Below are 25,421 nucleotides of genomic sequence, written 5' to 3'. Positions count from 1 at the left end.
GTCCCTCCTTCCGCAAATACGTCGCCACTTCGCAAAACTTACGACGCTTCAGCACACCCTATGCTCACACCTTACTGAAGCTGAATATCAAGACGCAATTTCGTTTCAACCAAGATACACTGAATGAGAAGGTTTTAGCTAGCAAACTAGCACCTGGACGATCCTCATGACTGATCTACGACAATGGATCTATATTAAAAGAGGGGCAGGAAGTGCATTTGTAGATGGCAAAGCTAATCGCTGATGCACATTCAAGCTCCCTGAAATTGTGTCCACACTCCCTGAAGAACTCAAAGCGATTTTAGACGAATTTAAAGACGCAAAAGAAGTACAAGAAGAAAAAAATCAATCCTAACAGACTCACATTCAGTGATGGTGCTGTTAAAATGCTACTATGCCGATGTACCGAAAATTATCTAGTATATCGCATTATAGAAGCAACGCAGGAGATTTCCACATAAATAAGAAATTGAAAACTTGTCGCAAGTTCCTATGGGACCAAACTATTGAGGTTATAGGTCCCTAGGCTTACAAACTTCTTAATGTAACCAACACTAACTTAAACTAACTTACTCTAAGGACAACACACTCACACCCCTGCCCGAGGGAGGACTCCAACCTCCGAGGGGGGGCAGCCGCGCGAACCGTAGCAAGGCGCCTCAAACGGCACAGTTACGCCGCGCGGCTAAGAAATAAGACGACCCTCATATTACAGTTCAAGTTGCACAATAGAATAAAGATAAATGAAAATGTAGACAAGCTGGTCAGGAAAGCTCTTTACACCGCTGCAGCGAAATACAATGAAGTGCCACCCGACAATGTTCTTCACAGCATAGGAATTATAACCAGTGCCAAATGGAGTGAAAATCCACAACAGTAGAAGAAAGTGGTAGCTAATCTCCCATCACATACTAAGTACCAAAATCGTAGATGCAGTAGAAACTTTGCATTGAGGTGTCAAAAGACGGGGGGTACCTCCTAATTTCGTGTCCTTTTGCCCAGCATAGGGCAGCGGCTCCACGTGGCAAGGTCTCAACAGGTCGTTGGAAGGTTCCTGCACAAATACAAAACCATGCTATCTCCATGGCCGTCTGTAGCAGCAAAAGTGTTGCCGGTGTAGAATGTTGTGAGCGAACTGGCACCTATGTCTCATAAATTATATGTGCGACTCATGTAGGGTGCTCGAATTCTCCAGACTGGGCCACAACTGTTCGTGATAGGTTAGAAGACCAGTGACATGGCGCTATGTCATAAACACAAATGCCATAGTTTTCAGAGAACATGAAGTACATGAATGGCTGCAGATGGTCTCCCAGTAGCCGGAAATAACCATTGATCGGTTTAGTAGGATCAGAAAACCTAGTTCATTCCATTGAAATACAGCTCACACCATTAAGTAGCCACCACCAGCTTGTACAGTGCCTTAGTGACAAGCTGGGTCCATGGCTTCGTTGGGCATGCGCATCACTCGAATCCTACCACCACCTCTTACCAACTGAAATCGGGACTCATCTGAAAAGTTCCCGCATTTTCAATCGCTTAGGGTCCAACCGATATGGTGACCAGACCACCTGAGGCACTGCAGGGGATGCCGTGCTGTTGGCAGAGGCACTCACGTCGGTCGTCTGCTGTCATAGCCCGTTAACGTCAAAATTGGCCGCACTAATAGATACGTTCGTTGTACGTCCAACATTTATGAAGTTATTTCAGGTAACTTTTCTTGTCTGTTAGCATTTACAACTCTACGCAAACGGCTCTGCTCTCGAACTTTAAGGAAGGCCATCAGTCACAGTGTGGTCTACGGTGAGAGGTAATCCCTGATATCTGGCATTCTCCACATTCTCTTGACACTATGGATCTCGGAATACTGGATTTCCGAAAAGGAATGTCCCATGCGTCTAGCTCCAAAGACCCTTCCGCATTCAAAGTCTGTTAATTCGCCTCGTGCGGCCATAATCACGTCGGAAACTTTTCCACATGAATCACCTGAGTGCAAATAACAGTTTCACCAATGCACTGCCCATTTTTACCTTGTGTACATGATAGTATTAGGACACGTGGGGCATCACATCACTCTGCATTGTTGCCAGATGTATCCAAGATGGCAGCCATAACGTCATTCTAGATGGCGGGAAAGTGCCACGCCCCCCTTCCCCAAAAAATTGCTGTAATTTCAAATTCCAACAGGATAATGCACGGCACCTCCATTATCTCTACTAAGGAAAAAAAATCGCTCGAAGATAGACAACTTGGCCTACCTCAACTAATATAAGTCATCAGACCGCCACTTCCTCCTATGAACTGGCGTCAAGTTTGAATTTTGGCGCTACACAAAGATCACTTGGGATTTCGCTCTTAATCTGAGAACATGGCGCGAAAGAAACTACACTTGTACTAACCTCAGTCGCCATCTCCTCCTAAGGATTCTTGGGAAAGAAGGTCTTTATTATTTAAACTATTTCATGTAGGTGTGTTCGCCACTGGGTCCACAACTCGAGTGACTTAGGGCATTTCGTCGCCCCCAGAGGGCGCTATGGTGAAGTCAGGTGATGACTCAAGTACAGTTATGCATGATGGCAGCAAACAGTGTGTTCACCACGAGGTCTAGTACTCAGTACCACCAGCAGAGGACGCTGTCGTCCGTTTCGTGACGTAAGCCAAGATAGTGGGGGTAAATGGCGGGAAAACGACTCTGGACACAAGTCTTTATTTTTCAGACAGTTTCTCTTACACGAGATCTATAGTCCAACTGGCCTAGTAGTGCACAATACTGCCACCAGAGGGTGCTATCATCCCTCATGTGACATAATCCAAGCTGGTACTGCTGTGCTGCTGGGGTGAGTAAGAAAGGAGTGTATTTATTTTGGAACATTTTATTTAGGGATGGAGTATATTTAACACACTGACATGAAACACTCACCCTGATTTGCTTTGGGTCAGAAAACACAGTATGCAAATACCCAAACAACTCCTAATTTTCCGAAATAATCTTAGAACACAATGGCAAACTGCTCCTAAATAATGCATTACACAGACTTGTAGACACGCTCGGTACTCGTAAACTGCCAAAATAACGCATAGTACAGCGTACAGACCTGCTCACAAAACAATGCAATCGACACACTCAATCACCCTCAGCACCCCCTGTCCAGTTTAGAGTACAGACAGCCCCAACGAAGTGACTCGGCCGTCAGCCGTCAAACCACGCACAGCTGCCCTTACGCACCACGTCTCACGGCCAAACGTCTGCAAGTCGGCTCGCCATCTAACAATGTTCCCAGTGTTATTCTTATGTCGCATGGCTTTCTAAAAAACATAAGAGCCAACTCGACGTCTCAGAAATTGTATAGTGTCCCACTTAACGCTCGCTTTCTGGATGTCTCAGCTTTTATGCACGAAAATTTCTACTCTAACAGAACCTGTTTACGAATCTTCTCAAATGTCCACTTCATCACTAAAGCTGCCCATGACATACTAAGTACTAGTTCGCTATTCGGCCGTCTAGACGAGGACAAACTTAACTCCGATACATTCCTACACTCCAACAGGCCTCTGCATTCGGATTGCTGCTGTCGTTAATTGGAACCGAGAATCATTCCCACCACAGGCAATCCTTACACAGAAATATTCCGGAAAACTGGTCACATATATGTTCTATCATTGTACTTACAATTAAATGTTACGATCGCAGTCTCAATTGAACGGCATTCGACGATGAGGGAAGTATTGGAAATAAATCCTGTTGACTGCTGTGACTCTGGAAATATTTTTACCTTCCTTATGCCTGGATATACTCTTCCCTTTACTATCGCAGTACTCAAAGTCAAATCCATACCTTCCCTACAACAGGGCATTGTCATATCCTTTCCACAAACACATACTTTATAAACTTGATGCTCAAATGATTACATATCACGCACCCATAACTACTACTAAGTGTAACATTTCATCAATAAATGATTGCCTACAATACGAAATAATACCGACCGAAAATAAACGATGGGTGTGCCCGTCTCTTAGGTGGTTCTTGCGAGTCCTACCACTGTGTCATGGAAAGAGAGACGTAACCAATCAGATGTTAAACAAGAAACCCGATCCTGACAACTACTGCATGCTACTCTCACAAGCGCTCTTGGTTATACAGCTGCACGCAGGTATCCATATTAAAAGCTATATGCGCTTTACAAATCGTGGTACAACATTACCTCTGAATGAGGTGGCCCTCTTTTTCCCGGACAAATACCATGACAGTGATTGTAGGAATGTGTAAGCCCACAATGCAACCTCAGAATAAAATCAATGAACTTTGAAAGTCATTCGGCTAAGGAACATGGCATGTAAGCTGTATTTGCTACTCGTTTACACCGACCCCTACTAGACGCATTCTGTCTCGAGACCATATCAGACGTTCCGCAATATATGCACTGAATTATAGGCGATGACTTACTGAGAACGAACATAAACAGTAGTAGTAGTAGATCATGTGCTGATTGAGGTCGTAAGAAGAAAAATGTACACTAGCTTCTCAGATCTCTAGTGTTACGCTATATGTTAGAAATTATGTCCATCATTTGTTATCAGGTCTTTCCATTCAAGCACATACATGCATAGGCTCACACTCGCAGGTGAATCATATATCAGGCACTCTCATACCTCTAAAGAAGCCACCTTCGTCGAACCTATCTCCTACAATAAAATTACAATCCAGTTTTAGTTACACCACAAACATCTTACAGCCGCACTCATTTCTACAGCTTCTTGCACATGATTGCTCCAATTTAAGTCTGAACTGAGCAGAAGCTGGAGAAAGACATATCCAATACGTTCTGCACACGAAGTAGAAAAAAAACGACGTGAGTTACTGCAACAGGACCATGTTTTGAGCATTCGGTGGAAATGCGAGCAATCTGCTACGTCCCCAAACTAGATACAAGTACTGCAGATCCACGTCCATTCAAATCAATCAGCAAACATGATATCATTATTCTCTATCCCTCAACAAAAAAAATTACGATTTATAAAAGCTTAGACGATTTAGAAATCACCAAGGTGCTGGTGCGGGTGGAATGACGCAGAGCTGCGGTATGCGTCCAGTGTGGAGAAATAGATTTCACAATACTTCCCCACAATAGCGTAGCGTGCAGCCTTTCAAGCATTCCTAAGGATCATAGGCAGTCCGTCACATCAAACTGCTACTGCTACTGTCTGTATTACATGATCCTAATAAATATACAGGCACCGCGGAGACCACTTTAAAGTTTGATCACAAATGGACAAATGAATTATCGTATGAGACGCTCCCTCTGGTCCTGTTTAGTTGTTTTAAACACTGTTTTCTAACACGATTTTGTACAACAACAAACATTTCATTTTTTCTGACACGACTTCGATACCTGTGTAAGGTTCTAAACTGACATTAAGACTTTCTGATCCACAGCCTCTCACAGGAAACTAGACATCGCACTGTGTAATTCATTTTGCTAGTGCAACTACCATAACACGCGACACACAGTGGATGATTTTAAACAAAAGACATCTACAAGATAAGGAAACCAGAATAGTTTGGCTGCGTTGTGGAGAGTTTCCAAACTTACGTCCGAAAGCTATTGACAACCTCTACATTTAAACTCACGTGTCACAGAAACGGAATAGATGATAGCTTTACGTTCCATTTCGAGTGATTCCTCATTCTGCACTCGTGTACCCGATTACTGTTTCGCTGCTACCAACCCCCAGAAGCTCTCACCCATCCACAAAACCCATTCCCCAGCTCAAACAAGCTTTGTCAATCAATCATTAAGTGATAACCAACAGCGCACCAATGCACAGATGGGATGGAAAAGATACCGCCAATGTACTGTAATATTAAGCAACACACTTGACAGCACGAACAATTTTAGCAATTTTACTCTAACTTCAACGCCCGCCTATCATGTGACAGCATGTTTCCCCAATTTCAGTATCATAGCTAAACCATCCCTTCTCTACTTCCCGAGTATGATTGCGAACATGGATAGATGACTGCTCAGTACGCCCATTCACTGTTAATTCTCGAACACACGAATCATCAAAATATACCAGACTGCGCTCTACATATTTCTAAGACCTCGAGCATAGTACTTAATTTACGATCCATCTCTTTGGATATGGGAGTCACAGAGCATTCTCGCTGTCTTAGGGTAAAATTAGAGACTGAAAGACCATCCTCACAATGTCATTCACCAGCCCACCATGCAGCACCGTTACCCAATTAATCTGCAACCGATCAGAGGAAGAAGACCTCTACACTCCACGTCTCATGAATGAATTGAGCTTTCCGGGTCCTAACCCCTCCAAGTGCACGAGATTTCTCGAGATGCGACCACGTCGAGGAGCTTAGCACTCCTTATCGATTTGTAGTAACAGATTTCAAAGTGCCGTGATGTAGTATTAGACAGTTAAGAACAAGAAACGATTCATTTTTATACCCTATGGGGTTCCAGACAGATGGATTTCGAGACATTTTTACGTAAATCATCCAAGCTCTCAACTCTAAAGTATTGTTCTAGAGTCTAGAATCGGTACCTGCAAGGTATTGGTAAGAGACAGATCACAAACACACGCACTCATAAGGCTATAACGTTTTGCACTTAAAACGGGCCTAGGATGTTAGATCGACCTATCAGTCGTATGGTATGTATCGTTGATATTCGATTGTGAGAAATATATTTCAAGCGCATGACATACACCCTTCTTCCCGATTTCTCTACGATGACCTATCTTATCGAACCGGAAAACGAAAAACAAACTACTTCCGTAAAACACTCGCTCTGCGTCATGGGAGCACAATATAGCTTTGGTGAGACGCATACTGTCCACTGCTCACATCGGATCACGGTTCATAAATTATACAGTGCCTGCATCAGGCCTATGTAAAGTGATCATTAGCAGTGGGGGATAACTCCAACATGGAAACAGATAAACGCATACCAGCAGCGTCCTATATGTGAAAATTACAAGTAATTCCGTCACTAACTCTGTAAACACCACATCTGTCGGGCAATTGTGTAAAAGTGCATTGCAGAGCCTCACAAGCTCCTACCGCTAACTTATTTATGACGTATGACGACGTATGCGACGAGGGGGAGGGGGGGGGGGAGTCGAATAAATGAAACTTCGTTTAGAGGATTGTGTCAAGTTTCATCACTGATGAGGTGGAGGTCCTCTGATGACTGACAGCTTTACTGTTAGCGATCGCAAGTAGACAGTGCTTTAAAGCTTTAATCCACAAATGGAACACGTGGCTGTATATGAGTAGAACATAGACTATGTCACGGAACTGATACATCCGGACAGAACACTGAAAAAAAATTGATCAGCAGCAAATTCTCCTACTCAAGAATGAATCAGTCAACCATTAAACCGTACCTCGTTACAACTCTATCTCAATCGATCAACCCATCCACTCTCTGTTATCCTTTAGCGCAGATGCAAGTAAGAGTAGAGCTGAAGACTTCTGTCATCCTGGAAAGCACCAAATTCAGAAGCCAACTCGTGTTTATCACTGATACCTCAATAGACATACAGTATAATAGAGCCTCAGTGGAACAAAAATTGACTGCTTCTGTGTTTCCCTTCTTTTCGATGTCGACGTTTTCCTAGATTTCTCTTGTCTCCACATACATGTTCCCATGTACAAATGTCTGACGCAAACCAGAAGATACGCAACAACAAGTAGCAGATAGGGTCGACGAAGATGGCTCCTTTAGAGATATGACAGTGCCTGAAATATGATTCAATTGTGAGTATGAGCCTAAGCATGTATGTGCTTGAATGGAAAGACCCGATTCCAAATGATGGACATAATTTCTAACATATAGCGTAATACTAGAGATCTGAGAAGCTAGTGTACATTTTTCTTCTTACGACCTCAATCAGCACATGATCTACTATTACTGTTTATATTCGTTCGCAGTAAGTCATCGCCTATAATTCAGTGCATATATTGCGGAACGTCTGATATGGTCTCGAGACAGAATGCGTTGCAATCACAAAATAATGATCTAGTAGGGGTCGGTGTAAAGGAGTAGCAAATACAGCTTACATGCCTGTTCCTTAGCCGAATCAGTTTCAAAGTTCATTGACTTTATCCTGAGGTTGCATCATGGGCTTACACATTCCTACGATCACCGTCACGGTATTTCTCCGGAAAAAAAGAAAATCACCTCATTCATAGATAATGCCGTACCACGATTTGTAAAGCGGATATAGCTTTTAATATGGATACTTGTATGGAAGGTACGGATTTGACTTGGAGTACTGTGATATGAAAGGAAAGAGTAAGTTCCGTCGTATGGAAGGTACAGATATTTCCAGAGCCACAGCAGTGAACACAGTGTATTTACGATACTTTGCTCATTGTCGAATCCGTTCAATTGAGACCGTGATCATAACATTTAATTGTAAGTATAATGCTAGAACATTTATGTGACCAGTTTTCCGGAATGATTCCTTGTATGCATTGCCTGTGGTGGGAATGATTCTCGTTTCCCATTATAACGGCAGCAGCCGTCCGAATGCAGAGGCCTGTTGGAGTGTAAGTTAACTTGGCCCTCGTGTAGACGTCCGAATAGCGAAGTAATACTTAGTATGTGTTGGGCGGCTTTCGTGATCAAGTGGAAATTTGAGAAGGCTGTGTATGGAGGTGCGTTTGCACTGGACTCTTATTCGTGGGTGCATCTAGCGTGTGGAAGACAAGTATCCCCGTTCTCTAGGCATGAGAAAGATCTTAGTTGGCTTGTAAATTAGCTGCGTGATTTAGTGGTTTACAGCATGCTGCACGTCGCTAAAGTTTGGGGTTTGTAGAGAAATAATTTCCAGGATATATGTCGGGAATTGCGTTAGCGATCAGTAGGTTGCTGCCTAGTACTTGATATCGAGAAGTATTCCGAAAATACCTGTGCTCTTGTAATCCACGAGTCTAGAGATGTGCGTAGAAAAGTGAGCAGGCAAGGATGCCGAGACAGTAATGCGTTTGTGCCAAGGGGAAGCGGTCCCGAATTTGTAGAACAGTTCTGAGAGTGACTTCGTCCCACTGATGAAAAAGGGATCATTTTGTATGGTGGAGAATATGAACTGTTTGTTTACTAGATCGACACGGTACTCGGTGATATATTGCTGGGGTGGTGATTGGTTTCACACTCCAATATTCTTACGAGTCTCGTATGTATTTGATGATCTGAAGACAACTTCGCGAGGTTTAGTTGATGGTGCATAATGCTGGTCAGTGTGAAATAGTTTATTACCGCTGAATGTCGCGACAGGTTGACGGTGTTTCCCTAGGACTGGGGGAGCGTCGTGATATACAGCCAGTGTGAGTGTAGGCATACCATAATATTTTCGGGTGCTGTACAGATATAAAAAATAACTGCACTGTTTGTGTAAAATGTGTACATATTTTAAAGTTACTGTGGCTTACCTTGTGTAAAATGTGTATATATGGCATTTTAAAGATAGTCTGGTTTATGTTATGGCATGACTAGAGTGGATGACTGTGTGTCCTACCATGAGGGACGTATAGATTCAGCACACCGATAACTGTGAGGGTATGAGAGAGATATTTTTAAGTGGAAAATTATATGCGCTGTAGATAATGATATTAGTTGCAGGACAGTCGTCAATAGGAGACATTGCCACTACATTGACAGTGTCAGACTGTAACAGCAATCGCAATATTTAATTGTAGTTGTTGTTGTTGCTGTGGTCTTCAGTCCGGAGACTGGTTTGATGCAGCTCTCCATGCTAATCTATCCTGTGCAAGCTTCTTCATCTCCCAGTACCTACTGCAACCTACATCCTTCTGAATTTGCTTAGTGTATTCATCTCATTGTCTCCCTCTACGATTTTTACCCTCCACGCTGCCCTCCAATGCTAAATTTGTGATCCCTTGATGCCTCAGAACATGCCCTACCAACCGGTCCCTTCTTCTTGTCAAGTTGTGCCACAAACTCCTCCCCTAATCTGTTCAGTACCTCCTCATTAGTTACGTGATCTACCCATCTAATCTTCAGCTTTCTTCTGCAGCGCCACATTTCGGAGGCTTCTATTCTCTTCTTGTCCAAACTATTTATCGTCCATGCTTCACTTCCATACAAGAGAAGCTTGCACAGGGTAGAGTAGCATGGAGAGCTGCATCAAACCATTTTCAGGACTGAAGACACAACAACAACAACAACAACATGGCTACACTCCATACAAATACATTCAGAATCAACTTCCTGACACTTAAATCGATACTCGATGTTAACAAATTACTCTTCTTCAGAAACGCTTTCCTTGCCATTGCCAGTCTACATTTTATATTCTCGCTACTTCGACCATCATCAGTTATTTTGCTCCCCAAATAGCAAAACTCCTTTACTACTTTAAGTGTCTCATTTCCTAATCTAATTCCCTCAGCATCAGCCGACTTAATTTGACTACATTCCATTATCCTCGTTTTGCTTTTGTTGATGTTCATTTTATATCCTCCTTTCAAGACACTGTCCATTCCGTTCAACTGCTCTTCCAAGTCCTTTGCTGCCTCTGACAGAATTACAATGTCATTGGCGAACTTCAAAGTATTTCTTTCTTCTCCATGGATTTTAATACCTACTCCGAATTTTTCTTTTGTTTCCTTTACTGCTTGCTCAATATACAGATTGAATAACATTGGGGAGAGGCTACAATCCTGTCTCACACCCTTCCCAACCACTGCTTCCCTTTCATGCCCCTCGACTTTTATAACTGCCATCTGGTTTCTTTACAAATTGTAACTAGAATTTCGCTCCCTTTATTTTATCCCTGCCACCTTTAGAATTTGAAATAGAGTATTGCAGTAAACTTTGTCAAAAGCTTTCTCTAAGTCAACAAACGCTAGCAACGTAGGTTTGCCTTTCCTTAATCTTTCTTCTAAGATAAGGTGTAAGGTCAGTATTGTCTCACATCTTCCAACATTTCTACGGAAACCAAACTGATCTTCCCCGAAGTCAGCTTTTACCAGTTTTTCCATTCGTCTGTAAAGAATTCGCGTTAGTATTTTGCACCTGTGACTTATTAAACTGATAGATCGGTAATTTTAACATCTGTCTTCTTTGCGATTGGAATTATTACATTCTTCTTGAAGTCTGAAGGTATTTCGCCTGGCTCATAGATCTTGCTCACCAGATAGTAGAGTTTTGTCAGGACTGGCTCTCGCAAGGCCATCAGTAGCTCTAATGGAATGTTGTCTACTCCCGGGGCCTTGCTCGACTCAGGTCTTTCAGTGCTCTGTCAAACTCTTCACGCAGTATCGTATCTCCCATTTCATCTTCATCTACATCCTCTTCCATTTCCATAATATTGTCCTCAAGTACATCGCCCTTGTATAGACACTCTATATACTCCTTCCACCTTTCTGCTTTCCCTTCTTTGCTTAGAACTGGGTTTCCATCTGAGCTCTTGATGTTCATACAAGTGGTTCTCTTTTCTCCAAAGGTCTCTTTAATTTTCCTGTAGGCAGTATCTATCTTAACCCTAGTGAGGTACACCTCTACATCCTTACATTCATCATTTAAGCATACAGTAAAGCTGCATGCCGTCGGGAAAAATTACGGCTGTAGTTTCCCCTTGCTTTGAGCTGTTCACAGTACCAGCACAGAAAGGCCGTTTTGGTTAGTATTACAAGGCCAGATAAGTCAATCATCCAGACTGTGGCCCCTGCAACTACTGAAAAGGCTGTTGCCCCTCTTCAGGAACCACACGTTTGTCTGGTCTCTCAACAGATGCCCATCCGTTGTGGTTGCACCTACGGTACGGCCACCTGTATTGCTGAGGCACGCAAGCCTCCGCACCAACAGCAAGGTCCATGGTTCATGGGGGGGGGGGGGGGGGGGGGCGGGGGGGAGAGGAAATTGTAGTTATAGTGGCAAATATCTTCCTGGCTTGCAATATTCTTGTGAGTCTCGTATGTCCTTGATAATCTGTAGACAACTTCGTGGGTTTAATTGTCAATGCAGTTTAGTAATCTGTGCAAAATAACCACAGAAAGCCCCTAAAAACAATAGGTGGATGGTGTTTCGCTACGAGCGGCATCAGTAATTCGGCGAGTAAATTCGGTAAGAGCCAATCCGAATGCTCGATCGATTGACATCTTTTGCACTGGGATAAAGGAGTCTTTTCATAACGGAGGGGTCATTTGGGTATATTGAAATCTGGAAGGGTAACATGTTAGGAGCACTGGCATGAGTGCATTTGATATTATTTTTGTAAACAAGCTCTGTGAGAGCAGCAATTTTCGTGCATACAAGCTGAGACATCTAGAAAGCGAGAATCAACAATTTCTGGGACACTATACAGTTGCCGAGAGGCAGAGCTGGACTTTTTTTTTATATATAGAAAGCCATGTGACACTGTTAGACGGCGACACACAGACGTTTCGCTGGGAGACGCGGCGTGAGCCATACTGCGGCAGGTACGCACGGCTGAACACGTCACGCATGGTCCGTTACAATCGCTAGAGCGGAGAGCGGCCTGTGTTATTCAATCATCAGTGGTAAAGACAATTCTGGCCTGAGGTGTCTCGAGTATGGGGACTGCACCCTGGAGTTCAGTGACGCCGGTATAACGGAGACTACAGCCGTGTCAGAGCGACGGCACGCGCTGGTTTGGGTACTGCGACGGCGTCGATCGCATTTGCGCGTGGCACAGCTTGGAGCGTCACCATAGGCGTGTAGCTGAACAGGTATTTCGATAGGAATTTCTGAAGCATCAAGTATGGAAGGGATGTTGCTCCCTCATGTGGGGAGGGGGGGGGGGCGTGGCACTTCTCCACGAAAATTTAAACTTCCCGCAATCTAGGATGACGTCATGCGCTGTTGCAAAGTGCACACGACGCCATCTTGGATGACGTCCTCGCCGCTATCTTGGATACATCTGGGAACAATGCAGAGTGACCTGTGGCCCCTTGTCCCAACACTCGTGGTACTACCGCCATCTGTTTATGTGCATGTCGCTATCCCATGATCGTCGTCACCTCACTTTATAGTAACATTGGCACGACTCTGTTTCAATCATGGGACTTTCCGCCGAATCTCTACTACCTGAACATGGTCAAATCTTCTTCATGTGAATGTGGAAGTGAAGAAGGTGGTTATCACATTTTCCTCAGGTGCCACGAAAGGTATCAAGAATTTGAGAAACTTTTACGGTATCTGAGGTTCTCTGTCTACGAACATTAAAATGCTTCTACCAACAGAAGGCACAGAAATGTATAGTTCCTCTACAGTTTTGTAACAGGAGGTCACATAAGAATATAGGAAAAGAGAATTTCTTATTTTATAGTGCACTAAATATGTTATATTTAGTGTACTATAAGATAAGAAATTCTCTTTTCCTATATTCGATCATTGAGTTAAATCCAGTTTAATAAGATGTAACAGGTTAATGTTGTTCCTTGTCGTCTGAGGGTGGTTGTATAGTTCGCCCTTAAAAACCATTAATAAATCTAAACAAAATGTATTCCATACTTGTGTCCTGAACTCAAGTTGGAATACATGGTCCGTTCTTTTTGCGGAACACTATTGAGGAAATTGATAGTAGCGGAATTTGAAGGTGGACGCAAGACGATTCTGTTTCATGTTCCAAGGCAAAAACATAAAACGCAGTGGCTAGCCATCTATGCTATTCTATTGCCCTTCATCCATTGGCTCGCGAACAACACCGACCATTCCTATCCTGTATCATTACCGGTGTGGTGTACTGGGAGTGCTTGTCCGAGGTGTAACCGCCACTGTTGACATATATTGTCAGCAACTGAGACGTCTTGCAGACGCAATACGAGAGCAACGGCCAGCACGATTGTGTAAAGTGATACTACTACACGATAATGCCCTCCCGCATTTTTCTAGACTGTCGTACGCACCTGATCTCGTGCACCCAGATTTTCACCTTCTGCGCTCTCTATGGAAAAATCGTGAAGGAACTTGTTTGCTGGATGAACATGCGCTCGGAATTTGGCTCAACGAGTTCTTAGAGTCATATCCACGAAATCGAAAAGTTGCTCCAGTGTTGGCAGACTGTCGTACATACTGAAGGAGAACAGGTTAGTGATGACAAAAGCCTGTGTTATGTTGTGTTTAATTAACATATGGAAAAAGGCTACGAAATTATTCACCAACACAATAGAAGAGAGAATGGAAGTTTGAGCCAGGCGTGGTCGTTTGTTGAGGAGAGCAAGAGACGCATTCCAAGACCAGCAGGGAGTAGTCTCCGAAAAGTGACTTAAACCTACATATACAAAATCTAAACACTCCATATCCTTATTCTGCTGCATTTTATTTTTGTTTGCTTTTTCCTGCTTGCGATTCCTTCAACATTTCTGTTTCAGTATCACCAAAGAATTGCATTCTAAATTATTTATTGGCATAAAATGGAAGTGTATAGTAGTTTCAGTGCATCAGCAGCTTCTGTCTCACCTATTTGCTAAACGATTCATTATCAGAGAGCCATCACCGATAGAAGAAATTGCATCCAATGCATCAGTATATTCAGTACCTATGGAAAAGGATTTTGTTTTATTACATCTTTCCCTTATAACTGCAGTGAATGATATCTTGAGTCCTAAACTAAATACAACTCATTCTGTGAACCCAGAGGGGGATGTAAGGAATCCCTTTCATCCAAGCCTGCTCGCCACCAGAATTTATAAAAGGAATAAATTCTCTCGATAACTATAGCCTCTGTGCTACCAAATATGCACTACAGCGTTATTCAATTTCCTTGCACCCAACCCTTGGTTGATGCCCCCACAGTCGCAGTGTGTAGTGTGTAGTGGCGGAACTCACCGCAGGCGAGAGACGGCAGAGTCATCTGGCGGAGGAGCGGTGCGGCTGGCCGTGGGCGGCGCAGCAGTGGCAGGGGTGTGGCCGCGGTCTCCCTGCGGCCCACTGCCGTCTGCAGAGGCCGGCGCGCTGCAAAGAGAGACAGGCAGGGTATGGTGAACTCTGTGCACTTGGAGGCCAGAGGGCAGGTTACTACATGCATCGCTGCCGGGGGATCGTCTTCACACAAACAACAGAACACACACTGCCAATGTCAATAGTAGGTCTGCTACGATGATTACCTTACCCCCGATCTAACCAGTTTACACACTGCATTTCCTGAGTTCCTCAGACCTGTAGCTTAGCGTAACAAACAGCAAAAGAGAGTACATAGATACAAAGACTTCAGTTTTGCTAGAGTATACGAAAATAGAATACACAACAAGAATCACATGGAAATTGCAACAGCAATAACCCTTGAATGTACTTATCGTCGTATTGTTTTAATCAAATGTTTCTGGTAGCTCGTGTGTTACGGACCAGGCTGTAGGAGGCCCACATGATAGTGAGGCGACAAGCACCCTCCGAACAGAGTGATGAAGGCAACTGAGGTAAACAAAGTGAACAGAATTTACCAAACCATTGTCTCCCATTCGTGTAATCAAGAAATATCAAGTGCGCCTGCTTTTTCACTCAAGATCGATGTATTTGATTCTATGTTTGGTTTTGTAACGATTGATATTAATGTTCACTCGTTACAACATCGTTGCAAATGTGTTGTACAAAACAAATGTTACGGTTAGACATTGACGTATCTGACAAATAATCTACCTGTATGGTAAAAGCTATATAATTTAAATTTCCTGTGGGGGTTGACTGTGGTGACTCACCAAACCATCGGAAAGTTTGATTTCGGTCGCCACCCAGGAATCCCGCTATTAAGATGGGCCATTTCGGTTTGTGTTCCCACCCAACTGCTGTAAATCTCGCACTGACCACTACATGGCAACCAGCAGAATGCAAACCACAACCACTGTAATAAGGTATAATGTCCATGACGAGATAGTGGCAGGTGCTCATGCCACAAATGCTCACCAAAATCGAGCACCCCAGTGGTGAGAGGCCAGGAGACTCACTGAAATGAAGCATCCTGATGGGAACACAAAGCTATTACATCCTCGTCATTGTCCCACGATCATGCTACACATAGTTTACAGCCAGACACAGAAACGGCTAACCACACTGCTGTGTACAGTCAAATTTGCAGCTCTAAATTTCGAACATGAATATTGACCTTTAAGACACAAAAATTTACATTTACGTCTTCTATGAAATCTAGAATGAAATATGTCGGTTCTTAATAGCACAGACTGGAACTCTTCGAATTCAACTATTACAGCGCCAATTACCATGTATGGAAATCAATGGTTTGATTAATGGGCAATTCCATGTCAAATCAAGTGCTACAACCTGACCCTCTCAGATTTTTTTGAAATTAAGTATGCATATATTACTCATAAATCATGACGCAAATTGATTTTTTCTTATTTTTCTGACGAAACGTTACCGAGTAATGGACCTTTAAAAATTGAAAAGATGACAAATTTTTTACTCGCAGAACAATGTTGTTTTCTTTATAGCTCGTGTTCTAATTAAGCTAGAAAAATAAAATTTACTTCATTGGAAAGCTCTTTTAAACAGCTTTTATATGATACCAAACATCATCAGTTTAATATACACTCCTGGAAATTGAAATAAGAACACCGTGAATTCATTGTCCCAGGAAGGGGAAACTTTATTGACACATTCCTGGGGTCAGATACATCACATGATCACACTGACAGAACCACAGGCACATAGACACAGGCAACAGAGCATGCACAATGTCGGCACTAGTACAGTGTATATCCACCTTTCGCAGCAATGCAGGCTGCTTTCTCCCATGGAGACGATCGTAGAGATGCTGGATGTAGTCCTGTGGAACGGCTTGCCATGCCATTTCCACCTGGCGCCTCAGTTGGACCAGCGTTCGTGCTGGACGTGCAGACCGCGTGAGACGACGCTTCATCCAGTCCCAAACATGCTCAATGGGGGACAGATCCGGAGATCTTGCTGGCCAGGGTAGTTGACTTACACATTCTAGAGCACGTTGGGTGGCACGGGATACATGCGAACGTGCATTGTCCTGTTGGAACAGCAAGTTCCCTTGCCGGTCTAGGAATGGTAGAACGATGGGTTCGATGACGGTTTGGATGTACCGTGCACTATTCAGTGTCCCCTCGACGATCACCAGTGGTGTACGGCCAGTGTAGGAGATCGCTCTCCACACCATGATGCCGGGTGTTGGCCCTGTGTGCCTCGGTCGTATGCAGTCCTGATTGTGGCGCTCACCTGCACGGCGCCAAACACGCATACGACCATCATTGGCACCAAGGCAGAAGCGACTCTCATCGCTGAAGACGACACGTCTCCATTCGTCCCTCCATTCACGCCTGTCGCGACACCACTGGAGGCGGGCTGCACGATGTTGGGGCGTGAGCGGAAGACGGCCTAACGGTGTGCGGGACCGTAGCCCAGCTTCATGGAGACGGTTGCGAATGGTCCTCGCCGATACCCCAGGAGCAACAGTGTCCCTAATTTGCTGGGAAGTGGCGGTGCGGTCCCCTACGGCACTGCGTAGGATCCTACGGTCTTGGCGTGCATCCGTGCGTCGCTGCGGTCCGGTCCCAGGTCGACGGGCACGTGCACCTTCCGCCGACCAATGGCGACAACATCGATGTACTGTGGAGACCTCACGCCCCACGTGTTGAGCAATTCGGCGGTACGTCCACCCGGCCTCCCGCATGCCCACTATACGCCCTCGCTCAAAGTCCGTCAACTGCACATACGGTTCACGTCCACGCTGTCGCGGCATGCTACCAGTGTTAAAGACTGCGATGGAGCTCCGTATGCCACGGCAAACTGGCTGACACTGAAGGCGGCGGTGCACAAATGCTGCGCAGCTAGCGCCATTCGACGGCCAACACCGCGGTTCCTGGTGTGTCCGCTGTGCCGTGCGTGTGATCATTGCTTGTACAGCCCTCTCGCAGTGTCCGGGGCAAGTATGGTGGGTCTGACACACCTGTGTCAATGTGTTCTTTTTTCCATTAACAGGAGTGTATATACACAATTTGTTAAAAATCATTGTTGAATTTACTGAATTTTGAAAATCTATATTTTTAAAATTCGCAAAAAAATATATATGTGAAAGATGCACTTTACATTGATGCCCCCACAGTCGCAGTGTGCAGTGCATACCGCACTTTACAGTGATTCTAAAAGTTTCAACTTCGGATGAACATGGGATCACTATCAAAAGCAATTTTAGATTAACGGTGGTGATTTAAAAATTCGTAAAAAACTAATTTATTTTAGATATTAGGCCGACTTCTCACCAGCTGTATGTTGTTGTAATATTTGGAAATTAAAAATAACTTATAATTGCAAAAGAACACATGTTTTATGCTTCTGTAATTAATAAATACAAAATGCAAACTTAAAACATAAATAAATAAGTAAAACACAGAAAGATGAATACCTGAAATCACACCTAAATTCAGTTAGTAATTACTATTATTTACAAATAGGCACCCTATTGGTGCACTTCTTCATACTTCGAACTAATCAGTCTGTTGCACATCAACATTTCTGCACTGGATAACTTATACGTTGGCCCTGTAGCAGTTTGAGGGTTCACGATTGCCACTGCTTCCCTACTGTTTATGGAATGAATGACTCGGGAATGTAAAAGATGGTGACGGTCCATGTGGATGTAAGAAACTGTGATTTCATCCTTCTCCTGATTTTTTCACGTACACAGGTTAACCACCAGTGTCCATTATAAGCACAAGCAAAAGATCCTGTTATCTCTTGGAACGGTATTGTATCACTGTCAGAAACGGTCACCATTTCAATTTTACTATCATCAGAGTTTGAATACACTTTTGTTATTATTTTGTCCTTGCTAAAAGGAATTAAAGTGTGAAGTTTTTGTGTCCCTACAATTTTGCAGCATTTCTCAAATCTCTCCATAACTTTCATTTCTTCATTTTTGTGATCTTTAGTAGCATACTTGAAGTTCATTCCTTCTATGTTATCCTTGGCAAAAATACAAGGTTGTTTTGGTGTCATTATTTGATCACTGTATGGCCGTTGCAGACTTGCTCGAGCTTTACGTCGTTTAAATGTTCCATCAACACCATCACTAGCTCCCTTCCCACGCGAGGTGGCTGAAAAATGCCATTCAGCTTCAGTCTGGAAATGATGGCCTATTTTTATAGTGAGCTTCTGCTCCATTGGAGAAATATATTTTTCTTGGTTTTCTACTGAATTTAACAGTCAGGAAGTCCAAGTATGATTGGAACAAATGCACAGCAACATTGTCATGTGTTAGGCATTTTGATATCATTACAAGACTTGTGAGCTCGAGTTTGTTCCCATTCTTGTAATAAGCAACAATGGGATGAATCGTTGCTTGCATGTTTGTCCAGTGATAGCCTTGAACTTCGTCCTGGATGACAAAGGAGTAATTCTCAGTAAAGACACAGATTGCTACTACCTCGCCTTCTTTAAGTTCATTTCTCAGTTTCTTTTGGAAGGTTCATTGTTGACTAGCTGCAAATGAATGTCGTGTAAGCGATTTTACTTTACCAAAAAAACAATGAATAAAGTTGTCAGATTATTTTATGATTGTTTCTAGACATGTGTGATCAACGGAAACCCATTGCTCATAAGTTATATTATCAATATCATTAGTATTCAACAAATCTTGTAAATATGTCTTAAATGTTTCTGGGCCAGGGCATAATTCACATTCACCAAAATGACAAGCAGGTAATGACAGATCACATACAATTCTTGCAATGCAGTCTATGTAAGTTTTTATTGGATTATCTTCATCCTTTGTCAGCTGAGGGATGTTACATCCAGTTAGCATGATTGGTAGTACACTCACACACACACACACACACACACACACACACACACACACACACACACACAGACACTATGTGTACCACTACTTCCAGCTAAAACACAATTTTTGGGACGTAGGTCTGCAAACTATCCAATGTGGAGCTCTGGATGGTTGTCTGTAAAGCTCGCGTAAATTTCTTTCAAATTACTTAAAACTAGCCGTATTTGTACTTGCTGTTTTTCTCCGTTATCTCTCACAAGCACAAAATCTTTTTTCCAGGCATTGCCCTGCTTATCTCATCTGAACAATAAAAGTTTGTAACAAAATCAGTAGTTATTTGATCAAGAGTCTTGCCAGGTTTTGGGTTTGGTGAAGACAAAATTCCCTTGGCCTTCACCAAATCTTTTACTCTTCGAGCCATGTAATTTCTTACGTTAAATTCATCTTGAAGATTCTTAACACTACAGCTTTTAGGTAAAATGCTTAGAATTTCCATCTGTTTACTTCTAGATGTACATGTACGAAATTTATCTTTTAGCTGACTGATTATCTCAGATTCTGCATTATCATGTTCCTCCTTTTTTGGAAGGAAGCAATAATACCTTTGTTTGAATTGTTGAAGTTAATTAGTTTTTGCTTCATACAGTCGTTTCTTCTTAATTAGTGATTCACCAATGGACTGTAAAGAAGCAATCAATCTTTCTAAGGCCTCACTTGCTGCAATGTCTTCTATGTCACTATCACATAAAACCTTTTCACTTCCTTGTTTCACAACAGAATACCGTAGATCATCATCATTTTATGTGCTAGACGTATCACAAATTTCTACTCATGCAATTTTTTTACGGCAGTTGTCTCACACTTTTTTATTTAAAGTTAAGAAGAAAGGTTTTCTTGCTATCATCCATTGTGAAACAGGCCGTAAGTTTTTCTTGTTGTTATTGTGGCCCTTTTCATTAAATGGATTACAGCACAAAGCTGAAACTCTAGGTATTTTATATTTCTCAAGGGAACAAACTAATTTAAAAAAATTGTTTTTGAAGTTGAATGCCCCAGCTTTCTATATTCAATACTACACAATATTACTTCTCTATTCTTTCACTTCCTGTAAAAAAATTCCATTATGGTAATAGTATGCAAACATTAACTGGTTGTAGGCATACAAACTTACAGACTATTTTGAGGTTTGTACAAAAGTACCTTTAAGCTAGATTCAAAACACATTTTAGAGTTAATCACATAATTTCACTACAGCTGCCTCACAACTAAAGAATGTGTGGGTCACTTTCAACAAAAGGTGAAAATTGCTGATAATATTATCCAGAGATAAAATACTGAATAGATTGCAGATAGTAACACCAAAGAATCATTTTATATATATAATCTTTAAAATGAGAGAGCTTCCTTTTTCTCTTTTTTTCGTGGTTTTACACCTATTAATAAATAGTTAGCATTCAAGTTTAATGAGCGGTTATTCGTTTCAAAAGTACAATTTGTGGACCATGTAACAAAATCTATCACTAATATTTTCATGTGTAGCAAAATAATAGAAATTCACCAATCTGACTGTGATTTAGGAGAATCGTGGTACACATAAAATTGCTTTTGATAGTGAGCCAATACTCATCCCAAGTTGAAACATTCAGAATATGTAGACATAAAGTGTATATTTCACATTTATTTTTTGAGAATTTTAAAAATATAGTTTTTCAAATTTCGATAAATTTAACAATGTTGTTTTAATAAAGAGGAATATATATATATATATATATATATATATATATATATATATATATATATATATATATATATAAAGAGTACTATATATATTAAACTAATGATGTTTAGAATCATATAGAAGCTCTTTAAAAGAGCTTTCGAATGAAGTACATGTTATTGTTCTAGCTTAATTAGAACACATGTTATAAAGAAATCAACATTGTTCTGTGTCAAAAATTTGTCATTTTTATCAATTTTTGAAAGTTCATTACGCGGTAAATTTTTATCAGAAAAATGTGAAAAAATTAATTTGTGGTACTATTAATGTGAAGTATAGGCATACGTAATTTCATTTAAATCCAAGAGAGTAAGGTTGAAAACGATGGTTTCATTTGTTGATTTGACGTGGAATGACCATAACTATACATATTTTTTTGGCATAGATTCGGTATATGCAATAAAAATGGGGGATTCCTGTTTCAAAATGATACTTGAGGCCACTCATGCAGTCGGCGTATACACAAATAATGTTGTACCATATTATGTACACACACCAGAGTGTCTTTAAACTAACACTTTGCAAACCTTACGACTTCACGATTTTCTGCACATTTGCGCAATTGTAGCTACGCCACTCAGTGGACTATGCCTATCAGTATAGACTGTTAGTTTTGTGGCCATACTTCCACACTTAGTCACCCAGCCTACTGCAGCCCAGGGGAAAATAAGCATTAATGACCTGCTCTTGGCACACATAGTTTGAGGTACAAACAAACCTATAATAATTAGTCTATGAATGAAGAAGAGTAAATGTTCGTTATTTCTTATTATCAGATCTAAAACAATGTGAAATTAATTCACCGTTTACACATCATGAAGCCCATTGGGGACATGCTAGTTTCATAACTATGAAGTTGTGTGGGAGATTGATGTCATCATAAGCAAGTGGACAAATAAGATGCAGTTGTGCATTTCACCTGAAGCAATAAAGAAGATTTTGGCTAGTAATTACAACATTGCTCCTATTTCAGTTATCAAGACTATTTCAAAACTTTACTTTGAATAACGCAGACAGAACTAGAGTTAAAGCTAATAAGTTAGTGTTACCATACTTTTTAAAGTATTTAACAGGTGAGTTTGAGTCTGAAATATTTCTCATTCAATTGAGTTTTGTAAACCAGTCAGGCTGCTTAGGCGACATTGTATCAAATACAAAAGTTTCAGTTTATTGAGCAGCTCATTAACTATGGTATAAATATTTATACCATTTGAGAATTACGTGGTCCTAGGTTTGTACGGAGTATTTGTAATATGAGACAGTATGTAACAAATAATATCTGCATCTGAACATTTCATCAGTGCTGAATTTGTTTGGATACAGTTCAGTAGAACAACAGATGACTGACATAGGGAAGATCGCAGTAGAAGGAAACACAGAAGAATTCTTTATGTGACATTTAGTAACACTAAGAAGTTCAAGCAACACGCGAACATTCGAGCAGAGATCTGTTGACTACTCCTCAAAGAAGCAACACAGTATTTTGAACAATAGCACCTCCTCCCAGTGTGTGTAGTAGACGGGAGTGTACTTAGCTACTGCATGTATCCTCGGGAAAAACTAAACAGAAACATGAGGGAAACGTGAATAAGGGATACGATGCTGCTGTTTTGGTCTTAGGACTGGCTTCTTGTAGCGTGAGGAGGGTCCGGAATATAGAGGGAGTAAGCCCTCCACCACATCTGCTTATGTAAACTTCTTTACTCGAGTAGTCTCTTCGTGCTTTGAATGGGAACCACACCCTTCTTAGGGCCTAGAATACTGCCGAAAATTTATACCTAACTGAAGTACTTCGACTGGGGAAAGTAAGGGAACTGTGTTATGGAAACTACGGTTGTATTACATACATCTACCAAGGAAGCTAATGAGGAATAAGCAACATGCAAATGTGTAGTAGTGATGTGGGAGTAGTGGTTACTGTGACAATTTGCTTTACTACATCTAACTTACTGTGTCGTAACATCAGAAATGATAACGTAGTTGCTTGCCTGCTTGAGCCATGCTACAGCCTGCTACGGAGTAGCCAGTATTGGGCGACATACTTGCTGCTCATCTTCATCTTCTGTGTATGTAGCATGACACTATCTATATTTATCCCCTTGCCCGCATCAGCAGAGACAAACAACAATGAAGACTCTTTTGCATCAACAGGTTAACAGTGACCCTGTACAGGAGACAGAAAAAGGCCAGCACACTTCCATGACCTGGCTGCAAACTGTAAACATCAATGTGTCTTCTTGTGCCTTGATCAACACATGGTTGTATTCATGACTACAATGGTTCCTGCTCTGCCCACAGACAATGTACCTTTTATTTAGAGCATTGATACCGGAATCTAAATGCCTGGTTGATCCATACATTAATGTAATGGAACTGATGACTGCAGGTAATGTCAAAGCAGTTTATAAAGCTACCAAATTATTTATCTATTCTTTGATTTTAATTAGCTAGCTTACCTGTAATTAAACGAAGTTCAGTTATAGTACTAAATGAAGCTGATACACGAAGTTTAGGAAAACTTTAAGACATGTACCCTTATAGACAGGAAATTACAGCACCAAGAAGTGTGGCATAAACGAAAGCTTGACCTGAAAGATCGTGTCAGTTCAGATTTCAGGCCAGTCCAATAAGAATGGCGCTAGTAGCGCCACTATAAGGATGAAAATCAGGTTTGCTTTATATGCGTACTGTAACGATCGTCAGCGTTAGTTACCTTCAAGATTGGACAGAGCATTCAACATTTTGGCGGTTACACTGCTTATTAATGAGCCAGCATGTCGCATTTCCAATGGAAAATCTGACTCTTACATTAGCCTGTCCTCTTAATCAGTTACGTATGTTACATAGACAAATGTGTTCCCAAAATTTCATTGCTCTATTTTAATTGGTTTTTGGTGTTGTGATTTTTTTTCCTGTATGGTGTGTCTATGCTCTAAAATACTCGTATACTAAGTATAATTATTAGCTCGCAAACACAAAAATATATGGAAATGTGCAACACAGGTAAGTGATTCGTTACATGCTTACCTGGTTTCTGCTGGAGGATCCGCGAGCAGCTGACCCAGTGTAACGATGTCTTCAGGCTGAGTGCGCACTGCGTCAGCCCAGCCCTGTGTAGTCATAACCTGGACGGCGTTGGCCTTGATGAAGTTAACGGCGGCCTGCCTGAGGCTGGTGCAGGAGTGCCTGATCGCCAGAACAGCTGCGGCCGCCGCAGTCTCGACGGACAGCTGAGCGGCCACGAGCTGCTCGCACCGAGCCTTCAGGGCCGACACGCCGTATTTATCAGCGGCTGCCAGCAGGTGGGGGGCCAGGCTGGGCAGCTGAGGGGCCTGGAGGGTGTAGAGGTAGGCGACCAGCTGGCGCAGCACCGGGCCCTCCACGTCCGGGACTGCGACCTCGCTGGAGTTGGCTTCCAGTGTGTCGTGGCGAAACATGGCGCCAAACACGGGACTTCTATCGGCCAACACGGCCCTGTGCGCCACGAGACGGGTGCCGCCCGCCACCAGTGTGACGACTGCGCCGTCCCCTGCGTCCAGAAGGGCGCCCAGGTCCACGGCTGTGGTCTCCATAACCTCCTGGGTGGGTGCCATTGCGGATGACTCTGGAACATGGCGACACTCAGCAGCCATTTCTCCTCACACAGAAGTCTCTATTCTTGTACGAGCCACAGGCAGATGTGTCAAGCGAAATTGGGTAAATGTTTTGACATCTGCACACTTGGCCTTCATGTCTTGAATAGGCCTCCCAACTCTCTGCCTTTCGAAATTCGCGCATGAGCAGAACCAAATATAAATATTAGCCTTGCAAACTAAACACGCAGAGACCATACTGCAGAGTGGAAGTTCTGGCCATTATCTCAATTAGTTTTGAA

The 25,421-nt window shown here is 42.3% G+C and overlaps 1 protein-coding gene across 1 annotated transcript in view; it reads right to left on the bottom strand.

The window, feature by feature from the left end:
- The window catches only part of LOC126101531 (poly [ADP-ribose] polymerase tankyrase-1-like), a 29,132-nt gene extending 3,992 nt beyond the window's left edge, over nt 1–25,140 (bottom strand). The window contains exons 1-2 of the mRNA XM_049912172.1: nt 24,575–25,140; nt 14,841–14,966 (exon numbers count right to left, since the gene is read on the bottom strand). Of these exons, the coding sequence (XP_049768129.1) occupies nt 14,841–14,966; nt 24,575–25,140 (692 nt within the window). The remainder of the gene's footprint in view (nt 1–14,840; nt 14,967–24,574) is intronic.
- Between the last annotated feature and the right edge of the window lie 281 nt (nt 25,141–25,421).

This window comes from Schistocerca cancellata, chromosome 9, assembly GCF_023864275.1.
Source record: "Schistocerca cancellata isolate TAMUIC-IGC-003103 chromosome 9, iqSchCanc2.1, whole genome shotgun sequence".
NCBI lineage: Eukaryota > Metazoa > Arthropoda > Insecta > Orthoptera > Acrididae > Schistocerca > Schistocerca cancellata.
Note: the sequence above shows the minus strand (reverse complement) of the source record. Positions and strands in the feature narration are given on the sequence as shown.